At 40.9% G+C, this 26,292-nt stretch overlaps 2 protein-coding genes across 2 annotated transcripts; both read left to right on the forward strand.

Moving 5' to 3' along the window:
* Positions 1 to 2,745: 2,745 nt before the first annotated feature.
* Positions 2,746 to 7,802, forward strand: LOC131293704 (uncharacterized). The gene is made up of 4 exons (XM_058321779.1): positions 2,746 to 3,419; positions 5,994 to 6,125; positions 6,643 to 6,955; positions 7,719 to 7,802. Exons 1-4 carry the CDS (start codon positions 2,746 to 2,748, stop codon positions 7,800 to 7,802), a joined length of 1,203 nt encoding a protein of 400 aa, XP_058177762.1.
* Positions 7,803 to 19,947: 12,145 nt separating this feature from the next.
* On the forward strand, positions 19,948 to 22,929 carry LOC131293705 (uncharacterized protein K02A2.6-like). Its single transcript, XM_058321780.1, has one exon. It carries the CDS (start codon positions 19,948 to 19,950, stop codon positions 22,927 to 22,929), a length of 2,982 nt encoding a protein of 993 aa, XP_058177763.1.
* The last annotated feature ends 3,363 nt before the right edge of the window (positions 22,930 to 26,292 follow it).

Here is a 26,292-nt window from a genome sequence, read left to right on the forward strand (position 1 = left end):
TGTCAGATGTGCTGTGATTTACAAATGTGTGTGTTACTACTGGTAAGTGGTATATGTTAGTTATTACTCAAATTTTTATTTACATGAAAGTGTTTCGTACTTACCGTAGCAGGATTAGAACCCATTACTGCAGGCTGCATTGTGATCAGTTGAACCGTCGTGTTTTCGTAAGTAGCTAGGCTGACTTCGCTGACGGGCTACATTAAAACTGTGTTTTTTGTTTCAAACTATGCCATGGATCAATTGCCCCACAAACGAGTTTTATCTGAAGTAAACGTTTAGCAATGTCGATCGCAAGGAATTACAGTTTCGGATTCTTCAAAACCAAGCAGTAATTCGAAGCGTTTAATACAACATACAAAAAAAATGTGTGCAAGTGTTTTTTTTAATTTTTATTTAAGGTTCCTCAACATCACCGGCAATGAAACCACCAGTTGCACCAAAACCTGCATTCGTCATCAAGCCAAGCCAATTGCGTCTACTGAATTTCACGGGTCATCCAGCAGCAAGTGGTAACTGGAAGCATTAAAAGTAATATTGAACAAGAATGTGTGCAAGTAATTAAATTAATTTTTCATTTAAGGCTCGTCTTTGCCAGAATTTTTCATTCAAGGCTCGTCTACGCTGAAACCACCGGTTGCTCCTAAACCTACAACCGTGGTCAACAAAAGCGGTCCAGTAGTTTATACGGTTAATAGCGAAAGGTTAGTGGAAATTTATCTTTAAATTTTATTGAAACACAAGTATTCTACAGGGTGGATTTGATAAGGATATAATACTTTTTTAGCACAATTGGAAACCGAGCCACAATACCATAAGAAACGCAAATCAATCCACATAGAAGTGCCAGCAACCACTGTTGTATCGACTTCCAACACCACTCATCGAAAAAATGGTAAAACATTGAGAATATTTGTATGATATTGTAGATTGAACTGTTGGTTAACTATTTCAGAAACTTATGAGCACAAAGAAGAAAATGACCCATTGGATCGACTGGAAGCTAAAATAGATAAAACTTTAAGTGCATTTGATGGTTTTGCAGTAGAAATCCGTGACATTCAGCGGACTCAAAAACGCCAGGAAACTCAAATGCAGCTTCTAGTAGATATGGTGAAACCAGGTGCAGGGATACAACGGCGACCAAACTTCGATTTTAAAATAATTAAGTCTGCCGAAGATCTGCATGAAACCGAAAAATTACTAGAAAATGATAATTACCTCAACAAAGTGATCGAATGGTTAGAAGCTAATTTAACTACAACGGATAGAGACAACAGAATGCACGAGACTATAGGTTTAATTTTTGATAGAGAGTTTCTCCCTTTAGTAAGTTGGACTGGATTAACACAAACAGGACTCAACAAAATAGAACTAAGAGTTTTTAAAAACATAATAGAATTATTTAGAAGCATAGGATCATCTGAACTAGTAGCGATTCAAAACGAATATGTAACAAAATTCTTCCTAAAAAATTACGCTTTGCTAGTAAGAGGGTTCATATGAAAGACTTAAAAAAATCATCGTGTCGTAATTTAAGATAAAATGTTGTCGTTGAAATTAAGATATGTTGTAAGAAGTCTCCAATAATTCACTTTCGCTAATAATTAAACCATTATATTATAAGTATCTGGTTGACTTTATTTTTCTTAATCTATTGCATTCAATTTACAAGTGTATGGAGTAATGAGATAAATGGACATTTGTTTTCGTCATGACCAGTAGCTATACAAACCACGGTAAAATCCCAAATGAAGCCCCCCCGGCGCCGCATCGTCATCATTTTTTCCACGTTTGCGCCTGAAAGTTATGCAATAGGTGGCACATCAATTCAGTTTGAATATTTGAACCGTTGATTTTCCGTTAGAAGCTGTAATGTTTCGAAATAATCGGTTAAACTGAGCAAGATGGACATCATAAACCAATGATTTGGAGTGAAAAAATGAGTATGAAACGGCGGCGCGCCCGCAGCGAGCGCAGCGAGCGGACTGCGCTAGGTCCACCGAAAAAGGGAGTTTGTTATAAATTTGTGAAATAAGGGGGGCCCATGGGCCCCCCTCATATCGCACCCCTAGGTTGATTGCGTAGCCGAATTTTCATACACTCATGCAAGTAATGCATGAGGGAGTTTATGTTGTACATCCTTTCCAGTATAATCATCATCTTTAATTTAACAAGAATTCAATTCAAACGGTTCACAAAGGCATTTGTTTCACCAATTGCATACCTTTAAGGTACATCCGCTCACAAATGGTGTAGCCACGACAGCGATTTTGGTTGGGGGGGCTTCATTTGGGATTTTACCCAAACCAGTTTACTCTCTGTAGCTTCGCATATTTCTTCAGGGACTGAAACATGTAACAAACAAGTTCATGAACAAATTGCGCTTTCATATTATCATATATTTCAGATTCAGCTGAATCTTTGGCTTACCTATCATTTCTGGCCCTTCGTCTACGGAAGCTGCTTCGTTTTCAACACATCTTATTTGCCTTTCACGTCGATTTAGTAACCGGTATGTAGTGTCTTAGAAATGTAAGTAATTTGTAAGCGTAGTATAAGTGATCGATGTAAGTTAGACATAAGTATATGTGTAAGGATTATAATAAAAGGTTAGTCGTTGATCAGCATTCGAACAAGCAACAAGTCCGCATAATAGTTGGCGACGAGGAAAAAAGCGAAAAAAGTCAAGTCAAGTCAAGTCGAGTCAAAATGTCTTTGATTGGAAAGATTGAGCCCTTTGTAATGGGAGAAAGTATTAAGGAGTATTTGGAGAGGATGGATATCTTCTTCGATGTAAATGAAGTTGAGTCCGGGAAGAAAACAGTGATGCTGTTAACGCTGGGAGGAGCATCACTGTACAGTTTGATCTCAAAAATGGTGCTACCGGAGAAACGAAGTTCAGTGCCGTACGAAAAGTTAGTGATCAAACTTAAAGAACAGTTGGAGCAGAAAGTGAACGTGGTAGCGGAGCGGTTCAACTTTAGGAACTGTATTCAAAAGAATCAATCAGTGGCGGAATATATAGTTGAACTAAAAGCGCTCGCACAAACATGTGAATTCAAGTGCTGTCTGGTGGAAGCGTTGCGTGATCAGCTGGTTGCGGGTGTTCGAGATGATGGCCTGAGAAAGCGGCTTCTGCGTGAGACTGGTCTCACGTTCGAAGGAGCAGAAAGCATCGCCAGAACGTGGGAAGCTGCGGACGAGCAGAACGAAGCGTTTACGAGGAAGGAGAAAGGAGGAGAAATGGCGGCGATTAGGAGTGCGCCAAAAAGAAGCGTCGTTTCAAAATCTCACTACTACCGTGGAAGTGGTGCACCTGTAAAACCAAGTAATGATAATAATTGTCACAGATGCGGAAGATCGCACAACCCACAGACATGTCCTGCGCGTACGTGGCAGTGTTTTACCTGCAAAAAGTACGGACATGTGTCGTCGTGTTGCAGGAGCAAAAATGTACATGGGCAGGATAGATCACTAACACACATAGCGCGGATCAATGTAATAAGTAGTCCAGAAGTGCGCGTGTTAAAAGTTAATGACACGGACATTGCGTTTGAAATTGATTGCGGCGCGTGTAATACAGTGATGCCGGAGAATTTATATCGAGAAAAATTTTCAAATCTACAATTAGAAAAAACAGATTTAAGATTGATTACGGCATCTGGACAAAGATTAACACCGTTAGGAAAAATAACTGTTAATGTTATCGCGAGTAACAGAACGGTCAAGTTAGAAATAACAATAATCCCGACAGAAAACAGAGGGAACCCTCTACTAGGCCGTGATGCGTTAGACATATTATTCCCTGATTGGAGAAAAAGTTTTAATTTAAACCAAATTGATGCGGATAAATGGCTAGTAGAAATGAAAGAAATGTTCCCACATCTAACAGATGGGAATCATAAACAAGGAATAGAAGGATTTGAAGCTAGTTTAGTATTAAAACCAAATTGTACTCCAATATTTCACAAAGCTTACTCAGTGCCGTTTGCTCTAGTACAAAAAGTAGAAAACAACCTAGAGAAGTTAGTACAAGACGGTATACTTGTACCAACACGTACATCAACGTGGGCGAGTCCTATAGTAGTAAGAGGAAAAAGTGATGGTTCGGTACGGATTTGTTTAGATGGAAAGGCAACTATAAATAAATATCTGACGGTAGAACATTATCCTTTACCGAAAATTGACGATATTTTAGCGAAAATTGCAAATTGGACAGTGTTTTGCAAAATAGATTTAACAGGAGCATATCTGCAAGTGAAGCTATCAGAACAATCGCAAAATATTTGTACCATAAATACCCATAAGGGGTTATACAAGTATACTAGAATGCCTTTTGGAGTACAATCAGCGCCTGCGATATTTCAAACGATTATCGATCAAATATTATTAAACACTCAAGGTATTGCGTATATGGATGACATATTGGTTGGCGGTGAAAACGAAAAACAACGTAAAGAAAAATTATGCGAAGTGTTGAAAAGCCTAGAAAAGCACAATGTGAAGATAAACGAGAAAAAGTCGGAATTTTTCAAACCGGAGATAGAGTACCTAGGGTATAAAATATCGAGGAACGGAATAACAACAAATGAGTCGAAAGTTAAAGCAGTAATTAAAGCTCCAGTACCATCAGATGTGATGCAATTGCAAGCGTTCTTAGGAATGATAAATTATTATAGCAGGTTCTTGCCAAATTTAGCAACAATATTAAGTCCAATGTACGAATTGCTACGCAAAGACAAAAAATATGTATGGTCAAATGAATGTCAGGCGTCATTCGAAAAAACGAAATCAATGTTGGTAGATAACAACATTTTAGTACCATTTGATCCTAAAAAGCCTGTTATATTAGCAGTTGATGCTAGTCCTTACGGATTAGGAGCAATATTGTCGCATGAAATTGATGGAGTAGAGAAACCAATATATTTTGCTTCAGCAACTCTCTCACAAGCGCAGAAAAACTATGCGCAGGTTCACAAAGAAGCGTTAGCGGTCGTTTTTGGTGTAAAAAAATTTCATAAGTACATCTACGGAATCAAGTTTAAACTAGTGACCGATAATTTGGGAGTAAAAGAAATATTCAATCCGTCAAGAACAACGTCGTCGATTGCAGTAGCTAGATTGAGTCGATGGGCAATGATATTAGCCGAATATGAATATACAATAGAGCATAGACCAGGCAAAAGCATGAGTCATGTAGATGCATTAAGTAGACTGCCATTAGAGGAAGGTTTAGAAATAGAAGAAGATTGCGCACAAGTAAATGCGATTTCGTCGTCCTCAATCATTGACATTGAGATGATTAGTCAATTCCAAAAGTCAGATGCAATATTGAAACAAGTATACCAACAAGTTAAACATGGTTGGGCGAAAAATGTCAAAGCGGAATTGAAAGATTATGCTAAAGTTAGTAATAGCTTAGCAATAGAAGATGGTGTGTTGTTTTTCAATGATCGAGTAGTAATTCCAGATAAGCTGAAAGATAAAATAGTCAGTCTTTTTCATGACAACCATGATGGGTTAGTAAGAATGAAAATGTCAGCAAGGAAATTAGTATGGTGGAAAAGTATGGATAAAAGTTTCGAGCAATGCATAAAGGCATGTCAAGTCTGTCAGTCGAGACAAATCGTACCTAAAGAAATAGTCACAACAAAATAGGTACAATGCTCAAGACCATTCCAAAGAATACACATAGATTTGTTTTACTTTGAAAATAGTACATTGTTAATTATAGTCGACAGTTTTTCAAAGTATATTGAGGTAAAAATTATGAAAAGTACTAAAGCAGAAAATGTCATAGAAGTGTTAGAAATATTTTTTGCATGTTTCGGATTACCAGAAGAAATTGTATCAGATAATGGTCCTCCATTTAGTTCAGATCAATTTACGAATTTTTTAAGAGAAAAAGGTATAAAAGTCAGTAAGTCCCCACCGTACCACCCACAGTCGAACGGGTTGGCCGAGAGGGCGGTTAGAACAATAAAGGATAGCCTGAAGAAGTATCTATTGGATACAAGGTACAAACCACTAAGTCTTCAGAGGAAACTGAATCAAATATTGTTCAAGTATAGGAATAGTCCATGTACGGTAACTAAAGTCACACCTTCAGAAAGAGTGTTTTGTTAAGCGACGGCTAGACACAGCGGTATTCGCACGAATATTCCCGCCGTCCCGCGGGAATCCCGCTGGACGACGGGAAACTCCATATGAAAAAAACGGATTTCGTTCCCGCTATGTTTAAAAAACGCGAAACTACGACCCGGCGGGAACGGACGCATTTGCTTAATTGAAACGTTTCATGAAAAGTTTCATTCGCTTGCTACAACAACGTCGGTATGGGCAACGTATATGGATGCGGCCGATGTTGTTGGAGAGAAACCAAAATGCGAGTAGTCTTCGACGCAAAATTTTGGAGGAGGAACTCAACAACACCATTCATAAACTTTATATTTGATAATGACTCACAATTCCACTTTTACCTGCCGCCAATTTAGATCACGTAAACAAACTAAAACGTAAACAAAGCTTCACTTTGACAGATCGGGCGAATAAGCTCGTTCCCGCTGGATATTTTGTCGAATCTGGGCTACTTTTTCCCGTTCCCGCCACCTGGAATTCCAGGCGTGTTTAAACGGCGGTTTACGTACCACATACAGTAACAGCAAAAGTCAATCCTATAAAAGGAAATGAGAGACAAATGTCAACTATGGAAGAGTCAAGAAGTCAGTCTAAAATCGTAGGAAATCAAGTCGAATATGAAGAAGAAGAATCTGTATTTTACAGAAATCACTTTAAAGAGCACATGAGATGGATCCCGGCAATAGTAAAAAAGAAAATAAGCGGGTTAAGATATTTAATCAGTCTGAATGGAATAATACGGATGGTACATAAAAACCAATTGAGGAAAAACAAAAACCAGACGAGTTCAAAGGATGTCATAATACCATCAGAGGTAAATATTTCGTACAAAAGGAAAAGGAGTGAATCAAGTCCTCCACCGTTAAGGCGATCGAAAAGGTTAGAAGGACAACCACGATTAAGTATCCAAGATAGGAAGTAAACTCCGTTTAAGGGGGAGAATGTAGTGTCTTAGAAATGTAAGTAATTTGTAAGCGTAGTATAAGTGATCGATGTAAGTTAGACATAAGTATATGTGTAAGGATTATAATAAAAGGTTAGTCGTTGATCAGCATTCGAACAAGCAACAAGTCCGCATAATACGGTACAATGCTCCGGTTTGTTTCAAACGACGAAAATATTTAGGCATGATTGCTTAATTTGATTCAGTAAACAAATAGAAAATTTCGAGTCTTCGAAAGAAGCTAAGCACTTGTTAACAACAGTCCACCCGGTTGACAAAAATTCAAATTTTTTGCAGCTGTCATGTAGTACCAGCAAGTTTTTCCATGGCAGGTTGCTGGGACTCTTGCTGGAACTACATAGTACCAGCAACAATGTCAATTTCTGTCAACCGGGCACTATTCAAAGTTTCCGCCATTTGTTAGAGCTAGCTCAAGATAGAACAGTCGAGAATGAGATATAGAAAGAGATGATAGACTATGCTTTGGTGTTTTGATTTGAAACCGGATTGACGAAAATATTTCAAACTGACGTCTTCCATTAGACTGCATGTAAGTTGAACTCAAACCATACAATGTAAATGCATTTAACAACTCGAACTAGAGATATTTATCTTCTTGGTTAGTGTGATTCAGAGAGGGGGAGAAGGATGGGGGTACATGACCCCGGAGGAGGGTTACTGGCAAGTAACCCGTATGGCCTACTATCAGATGGAGTAAAGGCTAAGAGTGCAATGAATAATACGGAGGATGAACAGTTTCTAGTTATGGAAACCACATCTACGGGGGTTAGTTGCGATAATTTAAATCCGTTTATCGTGCAAAAAACGTTCGAAATTACACTTGGAGACGAGCCGCTGGAGGCAAGAAGACTACGTGACGACAAAATGTTGATAAAAGTTAAATCGGACAAACATGCTCAAAAACTAAAAAATTAACCAGCATCCAACATGGAAACGGTAGGGTAAATGTGCGGATAATAGATCACCCAACGCTTAACGTGGTTAAGGGAATGATTAGATCCTTCGACATCGCCCACTTAACAGAGGACGAAATTACTGAAGGCCTGAAGGAGCAAAAGGTAACGGAGGTCCAGATAATAAAAAGAAAAGACAAGGATGGGAAGCTGGTCAACTCAAGGGTGGCTATACTCACATTTAAAGCAGCAAAAATCCCTAACAAAATTGACTTTGGGTGGCACCCACTAAAGGTGGAGCTCTATGTGTAAAGACCCATGCGGTGCATGAACTGCATGAAGCTGGGCTATACTAGAAAATGGTGTGGTGAGAAGGTATGCGCCAATTGCAGCACTATGGTACACGAAGGTGTATGCGAAAGGACAAAGTGTGTGTCCTGTGGTGGGGGTCATCATACACTAGACAAAGAGTGTCCAATTTATAAAGAAGCAAAGCAAATAAGACGCGAGGAATGTCCGATCATTCCACGAGTTTACACATTTAATGATAGCAGTTACGCTAAACAAACGGCAGTAAGACAAAACAACACAGATAAAAAGATTTTAACAAAAAAAAAAAAACAGTCGACCGAAACAAATAATAACATCAACACAGAAAATATAACAGACAACAACGGTACAAGAAACAAAACAGAACAAATTATAGAGAAGATAGAAATAGAGTTGGACACTGAGAAAACGGAGCCCAACAAACAGTTTATCAAGACATACGAGAATGTGACACTCCCGAGTGAAGAGAGAATTGTATACGGTACTACCTCGGAAATTGAAATTGAAGAGTTTTTAATGGAGGAGGAAGCATCAATGATAGAGGATATCATTGAAGAACGACAAAGCAATCCACATGACGGCACATAAAATAAAAAACAAAACAAAACAAAAACAAAAAAAAACAAACAAAAAACTAAAAACAAAAAACAAAAATGGCAAAGATAATCCAGGCCAATGTGCAGGGTCTGAGGAGCAATGTGGAGGAGCTCCTCAGACTGGGGGATACAGAAAAAATAGATATATTTTGTCTGCAAGAGACATGGCTGGGTGGGGAGTGCAATAGAAAGGTGAAGATGAAAGGATTTAAGATCTTCTCGAGTAACAGGGCAGACGGATAAGGTGGCAGCGCCATAGCAATTAGAGGGCACTACAAAACAAAAAAAATCAATGCGAATGGCATCAGCAACGTACAATCAGTTGCATGCCAGGTTGAACAGCTGGGATTGCTGATAATATCGGTACATGTGAAACCAAACACCCCCATAAAGGCGTTTCAGTCATGGATTGAGGAGTAGATAAAAGTAACAACAACAGCCAAAGATAACCTTAAGATAATTACGGGAGATTTCAACGCCCACCACGGAACGTGGGGTAATACATATGAGGACGCGAGGGGAAGAATCTTGGCAAAGAAATGCAGTAAAAACGATCTAATGTGTGTGCAAAATGGGGAGGTAACTAATATCAGCCATAATGGAACAAATACTGCCATCGATTTAACAATAGTGCCTATCAACATGACACACAAGTTAACAAGAGAAGTCTTTGATAGGCATGTTGGTTGTAGCACCCACAGATTGATAACCATTGCAATAGACAAACCTAGCAGTGCAAAAAAAAGTACGATATTTAATATTTTTAGATTTAGAAACAACATTAGTAAAGAAATACAACAACTGGAAATAACCAAAGAGTCAAATATTGCTAGCATCACCAAAGAAATTAATAGGATTAAAAACAAAAACAGGATAACATGCAAATACACCCCAAAACCATGGTGGACCAAAGAGCTAGATGATGCGCTAGAAAGAAGGGACCTAGCAAGAAAACAATACAACCGCCACAACACAATTGAAAAACACATAGATTTAAAGAAAGCAGCGGCTAAACTGAAATTCCTTATTAAGCAGGAGAAAGCAAAACAGTGGGAGGTTGTCATAGATAAGGTTGACTCTCAAACATCCACGGCATCCATGTGGAAGCTTATAAAGAAGCTCCGAGGCACCAAAACGGACAATCACCAAAATAAAGTCTCTAGCAATCGGAGCGTAGGAACAGAGATTCGGAAAAAGAACTTCAACACTAACAACCCCATAGGTGTATTCTTCTCAGCCTTTACATCTGAGGAGAAAATACTGGATATCGAAAAATGGCATACTATTATTTAAAAAAAAGAAAAATACGGCACCGGGGAAGGATGGAATATCTTATGAACTACTGAGACAACTAAATGCCAACACGGTGAAAGCGATCATAGAAGAAATAAACAACGCATACCAAAGAGGACAAGTGCAAAACAGATTGACGACTATAAAAGTGATCGCGGTTAATAAGCCAGGAAAAAATACAGACTCAGTCGAAGGGTACAGACCCATAGCTTTGATCCCAACTGTTACTAAAATAACAAACTCGGCCATATTAGAAAAAATCTTATTGCAACTAGATAGCTCCCACATGCTTCCCGAAACCTCGGTTGGATTCCGCCGAAATAGATCCACTTCAACGGCCATAAACTTACTAGTTAACATAATCAAGGAGAATTGTAGGAGGCATTCTCACACTGGGGTAGTTTTTATAGACCTGAAAAACGCCTACAATAGTGTCAATATAAGGGAGCTAATTAAAACTCTAGAATCCTATATGATATCACCAGAGGGTATCAGGTGGATAGGCCGATTTTTATCCAACAGAAGGCTAGAGCTAACAACTGACGAAGGGATTATTAGACGACTAGTATAAAATGGGCTACCTCAGGGAGACGTTCTATCACCCACACTTTTCAACATGTATACTGCAAGATGTCATAGCATAAATGGAAACGAGGTGAGATTAGTTCAGTACGCGGACGATTTCGCGCTAGTAGAAGCAGCCAGCACACCCCTTGAGCTGAGATCCAAAATACAAAGCTCTCTAAATTGGCTCGTAGAAACATTTAAAGAGATCAAACTGGAAGTGAACGCGAGCAAAAGCAAAATTATGACATTCCCAAACTGTGATAATAGAATAAGTATAGACATAGAAGGAATCACCATTGAACAAACTATAGAGCATACATTTTTAGGGGTGATAATAGATGACAAGCTGAAATTCCATAAACATGTAAAAAACCAAAGAGACAGAGCAGAAGAGAGGCTAAACGTATTAACACGTTGACTGTTAAGCCGTTTTGAACAAAATTCTCAGTCAGGCCGCACGAACCGTTTCCGAGCAGAGGTCACATACTTCTATGCGTTAGTATAATGTGCCTCGCTCACTTCGTGTATCATACTCGATCGTTTTTTTGGTATGCATGCATGTAGGTAAACATGGTAAGGTTACTAATTAGTAGTGATTTTGGATTGTACGAGCTCATTCGCTTCTTGCTTCGTTTGCAATTAAATACTTTTGAAAAAAATGTCAAATCCTTTTCAACTGAGCATGGATAAATCACCTAGTAGTGAATCGATTAGCGGTGATGACGAGATTTTTGGAAATGATATTCCTAACTTCGATTCAGATAGTAGTGATGAGGAAGAAGTCATACAGCTAAGCAAGAGAAAGCGTTTTGTACTTGATTCATCAGATTCTGATTGCGATTATGAACGTTGTAATCTGAGTGAAAATGAAGGCGATCTTGAAGAGATTTTTGGTGAATTACTGTTGGAAGAAGAAAGAAATATCAACAGTATTCAAAGTACAGAAGTTGAGCAAATTCAATGGCATGAATTCATCGGTCGACAACAATCATTTACATTTGAACATAGAAATCAGCTACATGTAGACTTGGGTTGCGATGTAAATCCGTATAGTGTATTTTCGTTATTCGTCGACGAAAATATTATAAACGTACTCGTACAAGAAACAAACCATTATGCGCTGCAAAAATTGAACAAATTGAAGCTAACCCCGAAAGCTCGAATGCACCAATGGAAGCCAACTAATCCGCAAGAAATAAAACAATTTCTTGGATTGTTATTATGGATGGGGCTCGTAAATGTTAGCCCCATTGCCAATTATTGGTCAAAAAAGAATGTATATAACTTTAGCCTACCGAGCAGCGTAATGTCTCGTAATAAGTTCGAATTATTATTGAGCAATATACATTTCGTCGATAATAATACTATTACTCCACAAGATAGAGTAGGAAAAATATTGCCATTTTTTAACAAACTTCAAGATGCATTTCAAAAATATTATACTCCCGATGAGGATATTGTGATAGACGAATCCCTGATTCCATGGCGTGGAAGATTGGTCTTCAGACAGTACATACCGAACAAGGCGCACAAATACGGTATCAAATTGTTCAAACTTTGTGCGAACGATGGTTATACCTGGGCAATGAAAATTTATTCAGGTAAATCAGCTGAACGGATCCGCGAAACTGGATTAGCGCAAAATGTGTGTGTGCATCTTGCAGAAAAATTGTTCGACCAAGGGCAAACGTTGTATATTGATAATTTTTATACTAGTTACGAATTGGCTAAATTATGTCTAACTCGGAAGACTCATGTAGTAGGAACTCTTCGGCATAGTAAAAAAAACTTCCCAAAATCTGTTTTGGATTGCAAACTTAAAAAAGGAGAAATGGTAGCCAAGGAGTATGAAAACGGGATAGCTGTGTTGAAATGGAGAGACACCCGAGATGTGAGGCTACTATCAACAAAACATGAACCTATTCTGGTACAGACCAATAAAACCTTTGGTGGTCCTTCCTCAAGTACTTCGGTAACAAAACTAAAACCATTGGCCATTCTGGAGTACAATAAGGGAAAGTGTGGAATAGATTACTCCGATCAAATGGTGTCATATGCTACGACCATGAGAAGAGGTATAAAATGGTATCGCAAACTAGGCATACAGCTTTTGCTCGGAATTTCAGTTGTAAACGCGTGTGTGGTTTATAAAAAACTAACAAACAAAAATATAAATATCCGTAACTTTCGGGAAATTATAGCGGAACAATTATTAGCATTGCCTGCCAATAATATTACACGAAATTTGGAGAAAAAAAAAACCATGTCATTGCCATACGCAAAAATAATGCAGGAAAACCCGTTAGGCGTGCATGTCAACGTTGCTATGCTATGAGAAGAGACGAGGTGGCACGGGCAAAAGCACGTTCCAATATAAAAAAAACGACAAAATATTGTCCAGGTTGTCCGCATCAACCACAAATGTGTGAAGAATGCTACCGAATTATTCATAATAGTAATAAAAAATGAAGTTCTTTGAAAATTAAATCTCGTTTTTTTCTCGATTTGCAACAGTGAGTGCAAATACACGTACACCGGTTGTGTACGTTCGTAGTATTCGTACCATCCGTATACGGCACGTCGAGCCGATTTGCTGTCACCCAAAAAGCGGGTGACGCGGCCTGGTGAGAAGTATCGCCGTCACCCGCTTTTTGGGTGACACGGCAGTTAAAGTGTTAAAGGCAATCTGTAACCGGAGTAACATGATAAGCCCAAAAAAAGCGATACAAGCCCATAGGGCAGTAGTAAGGAGCAGTATGAAGTATGGAGTAAGCGTTAGCCTAAATGCCAACAAGACCATACTAAATCCCATAAACACGACCAACAACAAGTCACTCCGCGTAGTAACTGGCTGCACAAAAACCACCCCGCTAAACACGCTCATAGCAATATCGGCCGAAGTACCATTCCCGATAAGATCCAAATATCTAGTAGCCAAGCAAATAGCCAAAGAGATCGCATACTCGTCACCAAATGCTCGATACCTCACTAGCAATAAAAAAATCAAGGGAAAAATGACAGCGCAAGAAAAAATATACCACGAACATAAAAAACTACTACATAAAGTAACGAAAGTTAGTTATAATGACAAGAAGGGATGTACGATAAAAATTAGAAGAAGAGTTCCTAGTCTAGAGTGGAAAAAGGCAGAAGCCAACCCGCAGGAAGTCCGACATATATGCCTGGAGCTAATAAGAGAAAATTCCCACAAACCAGCCATATACATAGATGGAAGCTTAACAGCAGACGGCTGTGGCGTTGGCATTTACGTAAATGCCTCAGAGAAAGAGGTAACGAAAGTTAGTTATAATGACAAGAAGGGATGTACGATAAAAATTAGAAGAAGAGTTCCTAGTCTAGAGTGGAAAAAGGCAGAAGCCAACCCGCAGGAAGTCCGACATATATGCCTGGAGCTAATAAGAGAAAATTCCCACAAACCAGCCATATACATAGATGGAAGCTTAACAGCAGACGGCTGTGGCGTTGGCATTTACGTAAATGCCTCAGAGAAAGAGGTACCACGAGAATATGCCTTTAAACTCAGCAACGATACTAACGTAAGCTCGATAGAACTGATAGCAATAGAAAAGGCGTTAGAAATAGCTGTACAGACAAGACTGAAATCCCCTGTGATATATACTGATAGCATGGCTGCTTGTTGGACCATCGAAAATGCTATTCAAGAAAACTACACAGATGACATAATAAGAAGCATACTGGCGAACAGCGACTACGTAGGTGCCTCTTTTCAGTGGATCCCCAGCCATATGGTAATCCTAGGGAATGAAAAGGCAGACACCCTCGCTAAGAGAGGTACAACGAGCAACAGATACATCCATAACAAACGCAGAGTGAAAGATATTATAGGAACCTTAAACAACAAAATGTGGGAAGAGACCAATATTTGGTATCAGCACTATAGTCAAGATAAAGGAAAAAAATTCTACCAGTTCCAAGCAACTATACAAAGAAAAACATGGCACCACGAGTTAAAACTAACAGGCAAAGAAATCAGAATAATCAATAGACTGATCGCAGGCCATGATCACAGCAAGTTTTGGCTTAACATAATGAATATTGTAGACACTGGAACACTGGATATATGTAACGTACCTGAAACTGGCAGACACCTAGTGTTCCACTGTGATAAATATAAATTAGAAAGGCAAAAAAGTGGTATCAGTATAGAAAAATTTAAAACGAGCTTTAAGAAAAAGCACCGAAGATATATGCAAGATACCTGCAAGTTCATTGTGGAAAATAGGATTAATTTCTAGAAAAAACAAAATAATTAAGATAGGAGGAAGACACCTTTCCCAGTCAAGCACAATCAACCACCGAGTGAGCCCGGTATAAGGCCTGGGTCAAACCCCCGCTTTCAGTTGGAAATAACTGAAAAGCTCAACAACTGACTGGGAAGGGTTGTGGAATACTCAACCTAGGGCTATAAACAAAAGTAAGAAATGACAGAAACAAACCGTCACAAACAAAGGAACAATACAGAACAAGAACAGATAGAAAAAGGTGCCTCACACAGCCAGTAAGATTAATCACAGAAAATCAGGACATATGGCCTTTAGTAGCCGGTCCTTAATACCATAGAGGTCTATGTCTCCAGGTTAGCTTGCGAAGGCCCAGGAAGCTGGATTCAAAAGCCGTACTGGAGTAAATCCTCGCTGAATAAAAAGCAGAAGATGTTCACCAAAAATGTAAAAAAAATAGTACTATAGCGGCAGTTTTCGTTAATATTCGGTAAGTAAACGTTATTGAGATAAATAATAATCATTTGCTCAGTCGAGGGCAGATTTAACATTTGTTTTCGCTGTGCAAATGTGTCCGAAGTGTCTGTTTAGTGTTTAGTAGAGTTTTTTTTTGTTCATGGTGCATCGTTCGGTGATAGCGGTTGGTTTTGTTCTTGGCGGCGTCGCTTATCAGTGGCGTTAGCTGAAGCGGTATCCATATCGCCGGTTATCTTAACGGTGTGCTTGTAGCGGTCTAACCGGCCAAACGAGTAATTTGTGTTTCGTGTGGGTGAGACGGCAGCGTGTGGAGCGGGCGGTACGTATACGGTGTTTGTTTATTTGCGTGCGTTTTTGCTCGGATTTTGTTTTACGGCCATGGAGTGTAAGAAATGCTCCGTGGTCGTTTCAACTAGCGATGACCCAATCGTCTGCAATGATTGCGGCGGTCATTTTCACCACCTGTGCGCCGATCTGACTGAGTCGGTTGCAAAGGCGGTTAAAAAGTCGAAAAATGTTGTGTTTATGTGCGATACTTGTATCGCTTGCAATAAAAAACCGGGCATGCAGGATGTAGTGGTGGGAGAAAGCCAACCGTCAAGCGGAAAGCAATCCCAAGCCCTACAAGCAGCAGATTTAAAATTGTGTGCACTGATTAAGAGTGCTGTGAAGAAGAGACTGGAAGAAATGAAAAAAGAAGTGTGTGAGGCGGTAGAGCGCCAAGTTACATCAACCACCACCACTACATTGAGGGGCTCTCTCACCTGTACCGCGAAGGTTATCATTGAGAAGCCTTCGCCGGTGAGTGCTAAGGAGAAGGGGAATGAGAGCTTTGCTACAGTAGTGGCCAAAAAAAGTGGGGCAGATAATAGTTTGAAGAATAAGGTTCACACTATTATTAGTAATTTTGACGTGGGAAGAGTTGATACCAAGCCCAAAGCTACCAAGAGTGTTGTGAAAGAGGCTGGCTCTGGGCCCAAAATAGGTAAAAAAGACGTGGCTAAAGTGGCAGAGCAAAAACTCTCCAAGTCTTTAGTAATTGTACCGAAGGTGGATCAATCTTGCGACAAGACAAGAGTTGATCTACGCGCCCGTTTGGATCCGAGGAAGCAGCAGGTTTCGGACTTCCGTAATGGTAGGAAAGGTCAGGTTTTTCTACAGTGTCCTGCATCCGCGTTAGATGAAGTTAGCAAGGAGGTGCAGTCCAAACTCGGGGATGCTTATTCCGTTCGTTTACCGTTGTCCGGAGTAAGGATAATGGTAATGACGGAGAAGTATTCTGGTGAGGATGTGATTGCTATTCTGAAGGAACAGAATGCAGGAATCCCGTTCGCGACACTGGAGCTTGTTGGAATGTACGAAAGTAGGTTCTACAAGTACCAGAAGTATAATGTCGTGATCGATGTGGACAAGGAATTGGCACAATGTCTAGAGGACCTCAAAAAGGTCAAAATAGGTTTTGACAGTCGTGCGATAAGCACTTCTGTTCATGTATTGCGGTGTTTCCGGTGCGGGCAGTTTGGGCACAAGAGCACCGAATGCAATAAGGAGGAAACCTGCTCTAGGTGCAGTGGTGCACACAGGACGTCGGAATGTAAGTCGGCGGCCTTAAAATGTGTGAACTGCGTGTTGGCGGGTTCAAGGGGGAGCACGGAACATGCTGCTTTTAGTAGCGAGTGCCTCATATACAAAAACAGGTATCAAAGATTGCTAAGCATTCCCAATAGCAGAGATTGCTGGGGATAGGACAGCGATATGAAATCATGTATTGCAATGTCGCTGGCCTATCGTCAAGCTATGTTCTGTTACGCGGCTCGGTAGAAAGGATGCAACCCGCGTTGGTCCTTCTATCTGAGACGCATATAACGGAGTGCGAAGCATTTTATCAGTTTAGTATCCCGGTGTACAGGGCCGTGTCCTGTTTGTCCCACTCACGAAACACAGGAGGGGTTGCGGTTTATGGGAACTCGGTTGCCTTGAAGGTGATTCTAAACGAGTCGCTGGAAGGCAACTGGTTTTTGGGGTTTACTGTGACTCGAGGCATGTCGGCTGCAAACTATGGCGTTCTGTATCACTCACCTAGTTCAAGTGACTCACGATTTGTCTAAATTCTGGGGGACTGGTTAGACAGATTTCTAGATTTTGGCAAGCGTAATGTCTTGGTTGGAGACTTCAACATTGATTGGTTCAATGATGTGAGGTCCGAAAAATTGAAGAAACTTATGGACTCGGTGTGCCTGAAGCAGAAGGTTAGTGCAGCTACCCGTATTACGCTGAATAGCAGGACATTGATTGACCATGTGTACTGCAACACAGACTCAATTAGCGTGGTAACAGATGCTTGTGCAAAAATATCTGATCATGAAACTTTGCTTTTAAACTTGAATGATAAACGTTTCAGGACAGTTCAAAAACAAGTTAAATGCTGGAATAGGTACTCTAAGGAGGGTCTTTGTCAGGCAGTCACTTTGGGTCTACAGAGGGAAACTACAAATTTCCATGAAGCTGTAGATCTATTGAAGGATACACTAGAAAGTGCTATGAATAGTTTAGTTTATGAAAAGACCGTGGAGACTAGATACTCTGGCAGATGGTATACGTTGGCTCTGGAACGTCTAAAGCGGAAAAGAGACAAAGTGTACAAAAAATTTGTTCGGACTAATCTGGCTTCACATTGGTATGAGTACACTAAGCTACGAAACGAGTACAGTAGGTCTTTAAAAACTACTCGTAAGGAATACTTCAGTAGGGAAATTAGCAAGCATCAGGGTAATAGTAGGGAACTTTGGAAACTTCTTAAAAGCATGTTGAAACCCGACGGGAATACAGCTTCATGCGTGAAATTCGATAACTGTTTCGAGTCCGATGAGGCGGTGATCGCAGCAGGGTTCAACAACTTTTTTGTGAATAGCGTCACACTTGTTAACAGCAACATTCCGACGGTACAAGACAAGTTGATACTCCCAGGAATAGATTTTCTTTTCAACCAATAGACATGAGCAAGCTTAGGCAGATACGTTTTGACCTGACTAAAACGGCAGGAATAGGGAATGTAAATGCAAAAACTTTGTAGGATTGCTTTCATGTGGCGGGGGAGACGCTCCTGGATTTGATTAACCAATCGATGGAAAGGGGTGTTTTTCCGGATACATGGAAGGAGTCATTGGTTGTACCTATTCCAAAGCTGACTGGAGCTATCAAAGCGGAAGAGTTCCGCCCCATCAACATGCTTCACACTGTCGAGAAGGTCCAGACCGGATTGCTGGCCCGGGAGCAGTCGGGATATCGGGAAGAACATTCCTGTGAAACTGCACTGAAACTGGTGCTTGCGAAGTGGAAGGGGTTGATGGACAGTGGACAGCCGGTGCTTGGATCTAAAGTTTCTTGGATCTAAAGCGGGCATTTGAAACAATATCGAGACCCTTGTTGCTCACAACACTTAAACGATTCGGTATTGAGGGTAGGGAACTCAGTTGGTTCAGCGATTATCTGACTGTTCATCTCCACATAGCGAACTCTCCTCCGTCGAACTGTCGAACTCAGTTCCCGCAACAGCTGGGAAACTCGTAGGAAACTGGTAGGAAACTCTTGACAGCACTAGCAAAGCCCCTCGTTCTGACGTTTAATAACTGACGGATTAAGAAGAAGCGAAGAAGACCGAAACAAATGCGTGTCCACTTAGCGAACTCAGGAAACTCGAAACTCCATACAAGTTTGACAGGAGTTTCACCAGAGTTTCCTATGAGTTCGCTATGTGGAGATGAACAGTGACAGGTAGAACCCAGAGGACAATTTTCAAAAAATCTGTTTCAGATTCCATTGAGAACACCCTTGGGGTTCCACAAGGAAGTGTGCTTGGACCAATTTTGTTTATCATCTATATAAATTATAAACGACTGAATCATTTAAACTCAAACTTTGCACACACGTTCCTAAGGTATGAGAATAGGTTTTTAACTATGTCTCATATCTGTAAATTTTATGCTTTGTTAATTAATTACAATTTTCTATCGTCATACATTGTTTTGTTTGTTTTGTTTATGTTGTGGTGATATGATCATACGATGAGCAGTCAACGAAGAGCCATAAACCCGGGCTCTCCGACAATGAGTGCCATCGTCGGATGATGCCGTGATCGGGTTGAGAAGGATCCTGCTCGAGGATCGTGCTCGAGCACGGGTACGAAGAGGGACCGAAGCGTTGGTCCGGTGCTCTGGCTCTCCAACCACCGGTGCGAGCGGACGTATCAAGCGGAGTCATTTTAATAGTCATTAAGTCTTTATTGTCTAAACGTGCTTGAATAAAGTTTAAGTTTTTAAAGTGTAAAACATAACAGCTGGCGACGAGTAAAGTTGATAGTGATAAGTGAAAAGGATACAAAGCTCCACCGCGCAACAATTTCGCCACCGAGGAAGCGTCGAAGAATGAGTCAGGAAGAAGAAGAACGGCGCGCGTCCCAAGGATGGTTGGGTTCAGTGGCCCCACCGCCATCGCAGCCGTTTGTGCAGGCGGGAGATCGTCGTGATGCTCATGCACCGCCATTGCAACAAACCGCCCAGGCCCAGACCGCGCAGCAAAATGGAAGTTTTCCACCATTTTTGACGCCACCAATCGTCGAAAATTCTTCAACGCCCCAAATTCTGCAACTCATGCATCAGCAGATGGCCCAGCAGCAGCAAATTTTGTTGCAATTAATGCGACAAAAAGAACCCGCCGCGAGTGAAGAAAAAAAGCCGGAGCAGATTTTAGATTCTTTGTGCGGGCACATCAAAGAATTTACGTACGACGCCGATGCTGGAACCACTTTCGCGGCATGGTATGCGAGGTACGAGGATCTATTTCAAAAGGATGCCGCGCAACTGGAAGATGAAGCGAAAGTGCGAATGCTAATGAGGAAGTTGGGCACCTCTGAGCACGATCGCTACACAAGTTATATCCTTCCGAATCATCCGCGAGATTTTTCCTTAGAGGAAACAGTTTCACAGCTGACAGTTTTATTTGGCATCAAGGAATCCCTGCTTCATCGAAGATTCCGATGCTTAAAACTCGCTAAGTTGCGGACGGAAGATTTTGTCTCATTCGCTTGCCGCGTTAATAAGGGCGCAGCAGAGTTTGAGTTGAGCCGGCTTACGGAAGAGCAGTTAAAGTGCTTGGTTTTCGTGTGTGGCCTAAAAGACGAAGCCGATTTAGAGTTTCGAACGCGCCTGCTGCACCGAATAGAGGAGAACCAAGCTGTAACGCTCCACCAGCTCTCCGCCGAATGCCAACGAATGACAAATCTACGTCAGGACAGTGCCATGATTGAACAGGATCGTAGCGAACAAGTGTTATCCGTTCAACGCAGTGCATATCGTCCTCATCGCGCGTCCAGTCCGCAAAAGAACACAAATAGTACATCCAAACCGAGTCGACCCTGCTGGTTGTGTGGAGCTCTACACTGGTCGCGAGAGTGCACGTTCAAGACGCATACATGCACGCAGTGTGGAGCAGTCGGGCACCGTGAAGGATACTGCAAGCAGCAACACAAAAAAGGGCAGCGTCGACAGGAAAGGCGTTTTCCGAAGCGAGCCCATACACGCAGTGTAATGGTAAACGTGTGCAGCATACATCATCGTAGAAAATATTTGAATGTGGCGATTAACGGCATTCAAATTCGGCTCCAGTTGGACACGGCTTCCGATATATCAGTGATAAGCCGCAACCTATGGAAAAAAGTCGGTTGCCCGCAATTATCACCACCCTCAGTCACCGCGAGATCTGCATCGGGAGACCAGCTCGAAATTGTTGGAGAATTTCGAGCCACCGTTGCAATTAAGCAGCAACGGAAACGAGCCGTCATCTACGTCGCAAATTCGGAGTTGGCTTTGCTAGGGATTGACCTCGCCGAAGCTTTCGCCTTATGGTCTGTTCCCATAGACCAACTGTGCAATCGCGTAACTACCGCGCTACCAAACGCCCCAGAGGAAATTGAGCGGAAATTTCCGCGATTGTTTCAACCGGCAATGGGGTTGTGCACTAAGGCACAGGTAAAACTCCACCTGAAGGAAAATTACCGTCCTGTGTTCTGTCCAAAACGGCCGGTGGCATACGCCATGCATGATGCGGTAAATAAGGAACTGGATCGGTTGGAGATTCTACACATCATCACCCCAGTGGATTTTTCGGAGTGGGCTGCCCCGATCGTAGTCGTCCGGAAGGCCAACGGATCGATTCGGATCTGCGGCGACTATTCAACAGGACTGAACGCAGCTCTAAACCCGCACGATTACCCACTCCCGCTGCCTCAGGACATTTTCGCAAAGCTAAGTAACTGCACCATATTTACTCAAATTGATTTGTCCGATGCTTTCCTCCAGGTCCCAGTGGATGAGGAAAGTCGCCCTCTACTGACGGTCAACACGCACAGGGGCCTTTACCTGTATAATCGTCTGCCCCCTGGCATAAAGGACGCCCCGGGAGCATTCCAACAGTTAGTGGATGCTATGCTGTCGGGAATTTCCGGTGTCTCTTGCTACATGGATGATATAATCATCGGTGGCCGCACTGCTAGTGAACATAATGAGAGCCTTTTTGCTGTTCTAAACCGAATGCAGGAATACGGTTTCACTCTGCGGGCCAGCAAATGTGCATTTGAGAAGGCGCAAATAAAATATCTGGGTCACATCATCGATGGACACGGTATTCGTCCGGACCCAGAAAAGGTTGCTACAATAGCGAATCTCCCAGAACCCAAGGATGTAACGGGAGTACGATCCTTCCTAGGAGCTATCAATTTTTACGGGAAATTCATCCCGAATATGCGCAACCTACGCTACCCTCTAGACAAGCTGCTACAAGAAGGGAACATGTTCACATGGACTGCAGAATGCCAAAAGGCCTTTAAGCAATTTAAAAATTTGCTGTCATCAGAACTTATGCTGGTACATTGCGACCCCAAACTGCCAATTGTGGTATCCGCTGATGCGTTGACCATCGGATTAGGTGCAACTATTGGTCATAGGTTTCCCGATGGTACATTTGAAGTTATTCAACACGCATCCCGCGCCCTAACGAAAGCCGAGAAAAATTATAGCCAAATAGATCGGGAAGGACTGGCTATTATATATGCAGTAACAAAATTTCATAAATATATTTTCGGGCGCCATTTTCTGCTGCAAACGGACCATAAGCCGCTTTTGAGAATTTTTGGAAGCAAAAAAGGTATTCCGGTATACACCGCAAATCGCCTGCAGAGGTTTGCACTTACCCTCCAGTTGTACGATTTTGAAATTGAATATGTATCAACCACCAATTTCGGAAACGCAGATGTCCTATCGCGGCTGATCAAAACGCATGAGAGACCTGAAGAAGACTACGTAATCGCTGTTGGAAATAATACGTCCCAAAATGTAAAAGGTTTCGAATAATTAAGTTTGGCATCACTGCCAGATCTACTGTCATCGTGCGAAGCTGTCAGTCGTTTCATTCGCCTGCTATCCATCATACAGATAAGAACTAATAAAGTGTTTAAGAAAAGAAAACATACATTTTACAAAAGGTTATGGGCCCAGTGAACCCACCAACGTGCGATCAGTTTTACTGGTGAAAGCTAAAGTTTTTATTTTTTCCGTTTTGTCAGTGAAGTGTAAAGATGGCTAAAGATATTACATTCGACAAATTGAATGGACGAACGAACTATGCGTCCTGGGAAAAGAAAATGCTTTCTTTCCTGAGAACCCGTGATCTGTACAAGTGCGTGTTGCCCGCTCCGAATACTGAAAAGGATGAAGAAAAGCTATCGCGTGCTGTTGGATGGTTATTCCTTGCCTGTGAAGACCATGTTGCGCATCATTTCGGGAAAGACGATAGCCCATTGCAAATTTGGGAATCATTGCGGAAAACATTTGCCGAGACCGGCATTGGTTTGCACCTTCAAGCAGTGATGACGATCTCACACACGTATAGATCGGACTGTGAATCGAATGATGATTATGTTGGAAAGATGATGGAAGCATGGCGACGCTGTAGTGAGGTTGGCATTAAATTCGAGGACAAAATAGTAGCCTTATTTATGCTAGGGAACCTAGGACCTGAATATGAGTCGTTCCGACAAAGTATTGTTGGTAGTGGCCAGCCGTTGACGGTTGATCGTGTTAAGTCTGGGCTGTTAGAACTGACGCCAGTACAGAGTAAAGGTACAGAAGTGGCGTACTATAGTGTGCCAAGACAAAACAAGTTTCCAGGAAATAACGACTCAAGTAAAAGGCGCGACTACAGTGACATAAAGTGTTTCGGTTGCGGTCAGAAGGGGCACTTCAAAAACAAATGCCCTAAAGACAGCGGCAACAGTGCAAAATGGCGTTCAGGCGGCAGGATTGCAAATCCGAAGAAGAAAGAACATGATGAAGCAAACGTTGCAGCTGCCTTTTCAGTCGTTTTCGGGGAACGAAACAATAGGTGGAATCGCATACGGATTTGTTTATTTAACCATGGTTAAATCTCCCTACTACCAATTTTGAATGAACTCAGGCCTATCCCCGTGGATCGGAGCGAGACGCAGCGACTGACTTATGCTCCGTCGCATTCGTGCTGCAGTACCGAAATTTTTCAACCCGCTCTTGAGTGAAACTTTGCATGAAAAATGAAATAAAGCGACGGATGCAAAGCATAAACCGTTACAGTTTGCACGGAAAGTTTATTTACCGGCACCAGCGCTGCCACCAACGGTAGAACATTTTCCAATGTAAACAACATTGACGCTTTCAAATCTATTATCGATGCACAATAAAGAGAAGAAATAAAACAAAATTGCTCCTTAATGGTTATTCCTAGCCAAGTGCATCATTCAGACAAAAGATAGTTCCACTAAATTCCTATGCAATAATATTTATATCATCTCAATCGCCTCAGAAATGATTGTGTTTTAGATGATCCAAAATGTATGATTTCAAAAGCATTCGAAGCATTCTCGTGCGGTCTCTTCAAAGCAACACTCGATAGAATAAAGAATCCTTCGACAGAATTTCTATATGTTGGTATGTTTTCATTTACGTTATTACAAAATCGTATAAGTGTTACATACCTTTAACGACAACGAGAAAATAGACAAATATAATTCAATTTATTGATTATATTTATCTGTTAGCTCGGAACGATCTGTTTGCGCATGCACATGCACATGCATATCAGCAATTACAGCGTTGGAAAAACAAATTACAAGTTTGCTAGTTGCTGGCTCAAGTTATGTTCTAAGAAGGGTGGATGCGATATTTTTTTCTCCCGCAATCAATTTTTACTCTTCTCCCGCAGTTGCTACCATTGCTACCGCTGCACGTTTTACACCTGTGAATAAACGAATGCATATCAAACTAACATATGATCGGCTATTCATAAAGTGTGTCCATTATATTCAAAACATCAAAAATATATCCCAGCGATACATTGATCATTTGAATCAATTATCTCGAACGCCAACTATTGCGAGGTGTTTGATGCTAAGGATTCATGTTCGCCATTTGATATTTGAAATATAGAATTCTTTTCCGAGTTTTATCTTCGGGCGTACATAAACTTTTTATGTATAACTTTTTAGTTTTATCTTCGGGGACATAATCGACATAGCTTGTCCTTATACCGATTAAATCTTGATTAGTGACGAACGTTTGCATTTCGGGAATATTACAATAACGTTGGCATTTAAAATATGAGACAAATTTTAACCAATGAAAAAACGGAACACGTTAGCAACTTTCTATTAAAAGCAAATTAAAGAGTAGCATTTCGTTTAAATTTAGAACAAGTTTGACAACAACCATCTACGTTTGATTGTGTGTTAAACATCCTGCTTAATAGCGGACCACGTGACCAACGATTATTTAAAACCAGATGTCGACAAGTGGTAAAAAAGCCTAGTATTTTATATTACTGTTGAAGCTTGTTACAGTATTTTTAAAGCGAAAATTTAATTTTTTTTTAAATATAATAAATTTTAAAAGTGAAAATCAGCGAGAAGGATTTGCCCAAAGTCGCTGTTCTTCCTGTCAAGACTTCCGGCGTATGGAGAAGTGTATAGTGTGCAGTGTCTTCCGGAATAAATCCACTTTATCAGAAAACACGATAAAGACGATTCAGTGGTTTGGACATACATAGCCACAGTAAATCATGCGTAAAGAGGATCGGAGGAGTTGAATGGGTCAAATACAATTGAAATATCCCACAGTGCTCACCTTGCTCATGCCTATCAACTACAACCAATCGAAAAAAAACATTTACAACAACTGAAAACATTCCTACATGGTTGGTTTGGTTGGCTATGCCAAAGTTTCGGCCAAGGCCAACTGGCCGTCGGAAGTTATTTTGAAAGTACTAAAAATATGTAATCTTCAATAAAATTTACTTGATTCAATATACTTGGTTGACTTTTTTCTTATCGTCAACGAAAATTTGTCTATTTTTTAATGCAAACGTCGTGGCCGTGTTTCTCAGTTCAAATGTTAATTACAAAGTAACGGTAATCTTTGTCCGGCAGTGATTAATTTTCTATCCGCTTGAGCAGTTGCTACACGAGTTTATGTATTTATATTAGGGTAACCAGCATTTAAAAAAACGAAAGCGTTTTGACTAAGGAGTGTCATTAACCTGCTCTCTTTTAAACTGTTGTTAGCGCTGCCAGAAAAATATAATAAACGCCAATCAAAGGAGGCTTAGTAAAATAAGATAGAAGAGGTTAGCCAAGAAATAGTTAGTTGCAATGAAGACTTTGAGAGAGGAGGTTTTAATAGTATTTTTTT

This window comes from Anopheles ziemanni, chromosome 2, assembly GCF_943734765.1.
Source record: "Anopheles ziemanni chromosome 2, idAnoZiCoDA_A2_x.2, whole genome shotgun sequence".
In the NCBI taxonomy this organism is placed as follows: Eukaryota; Metazoa; Arthropoda; class Insecta; order Diptera; family Culicidae; genus Anopheles; species Anopheles ziemanni.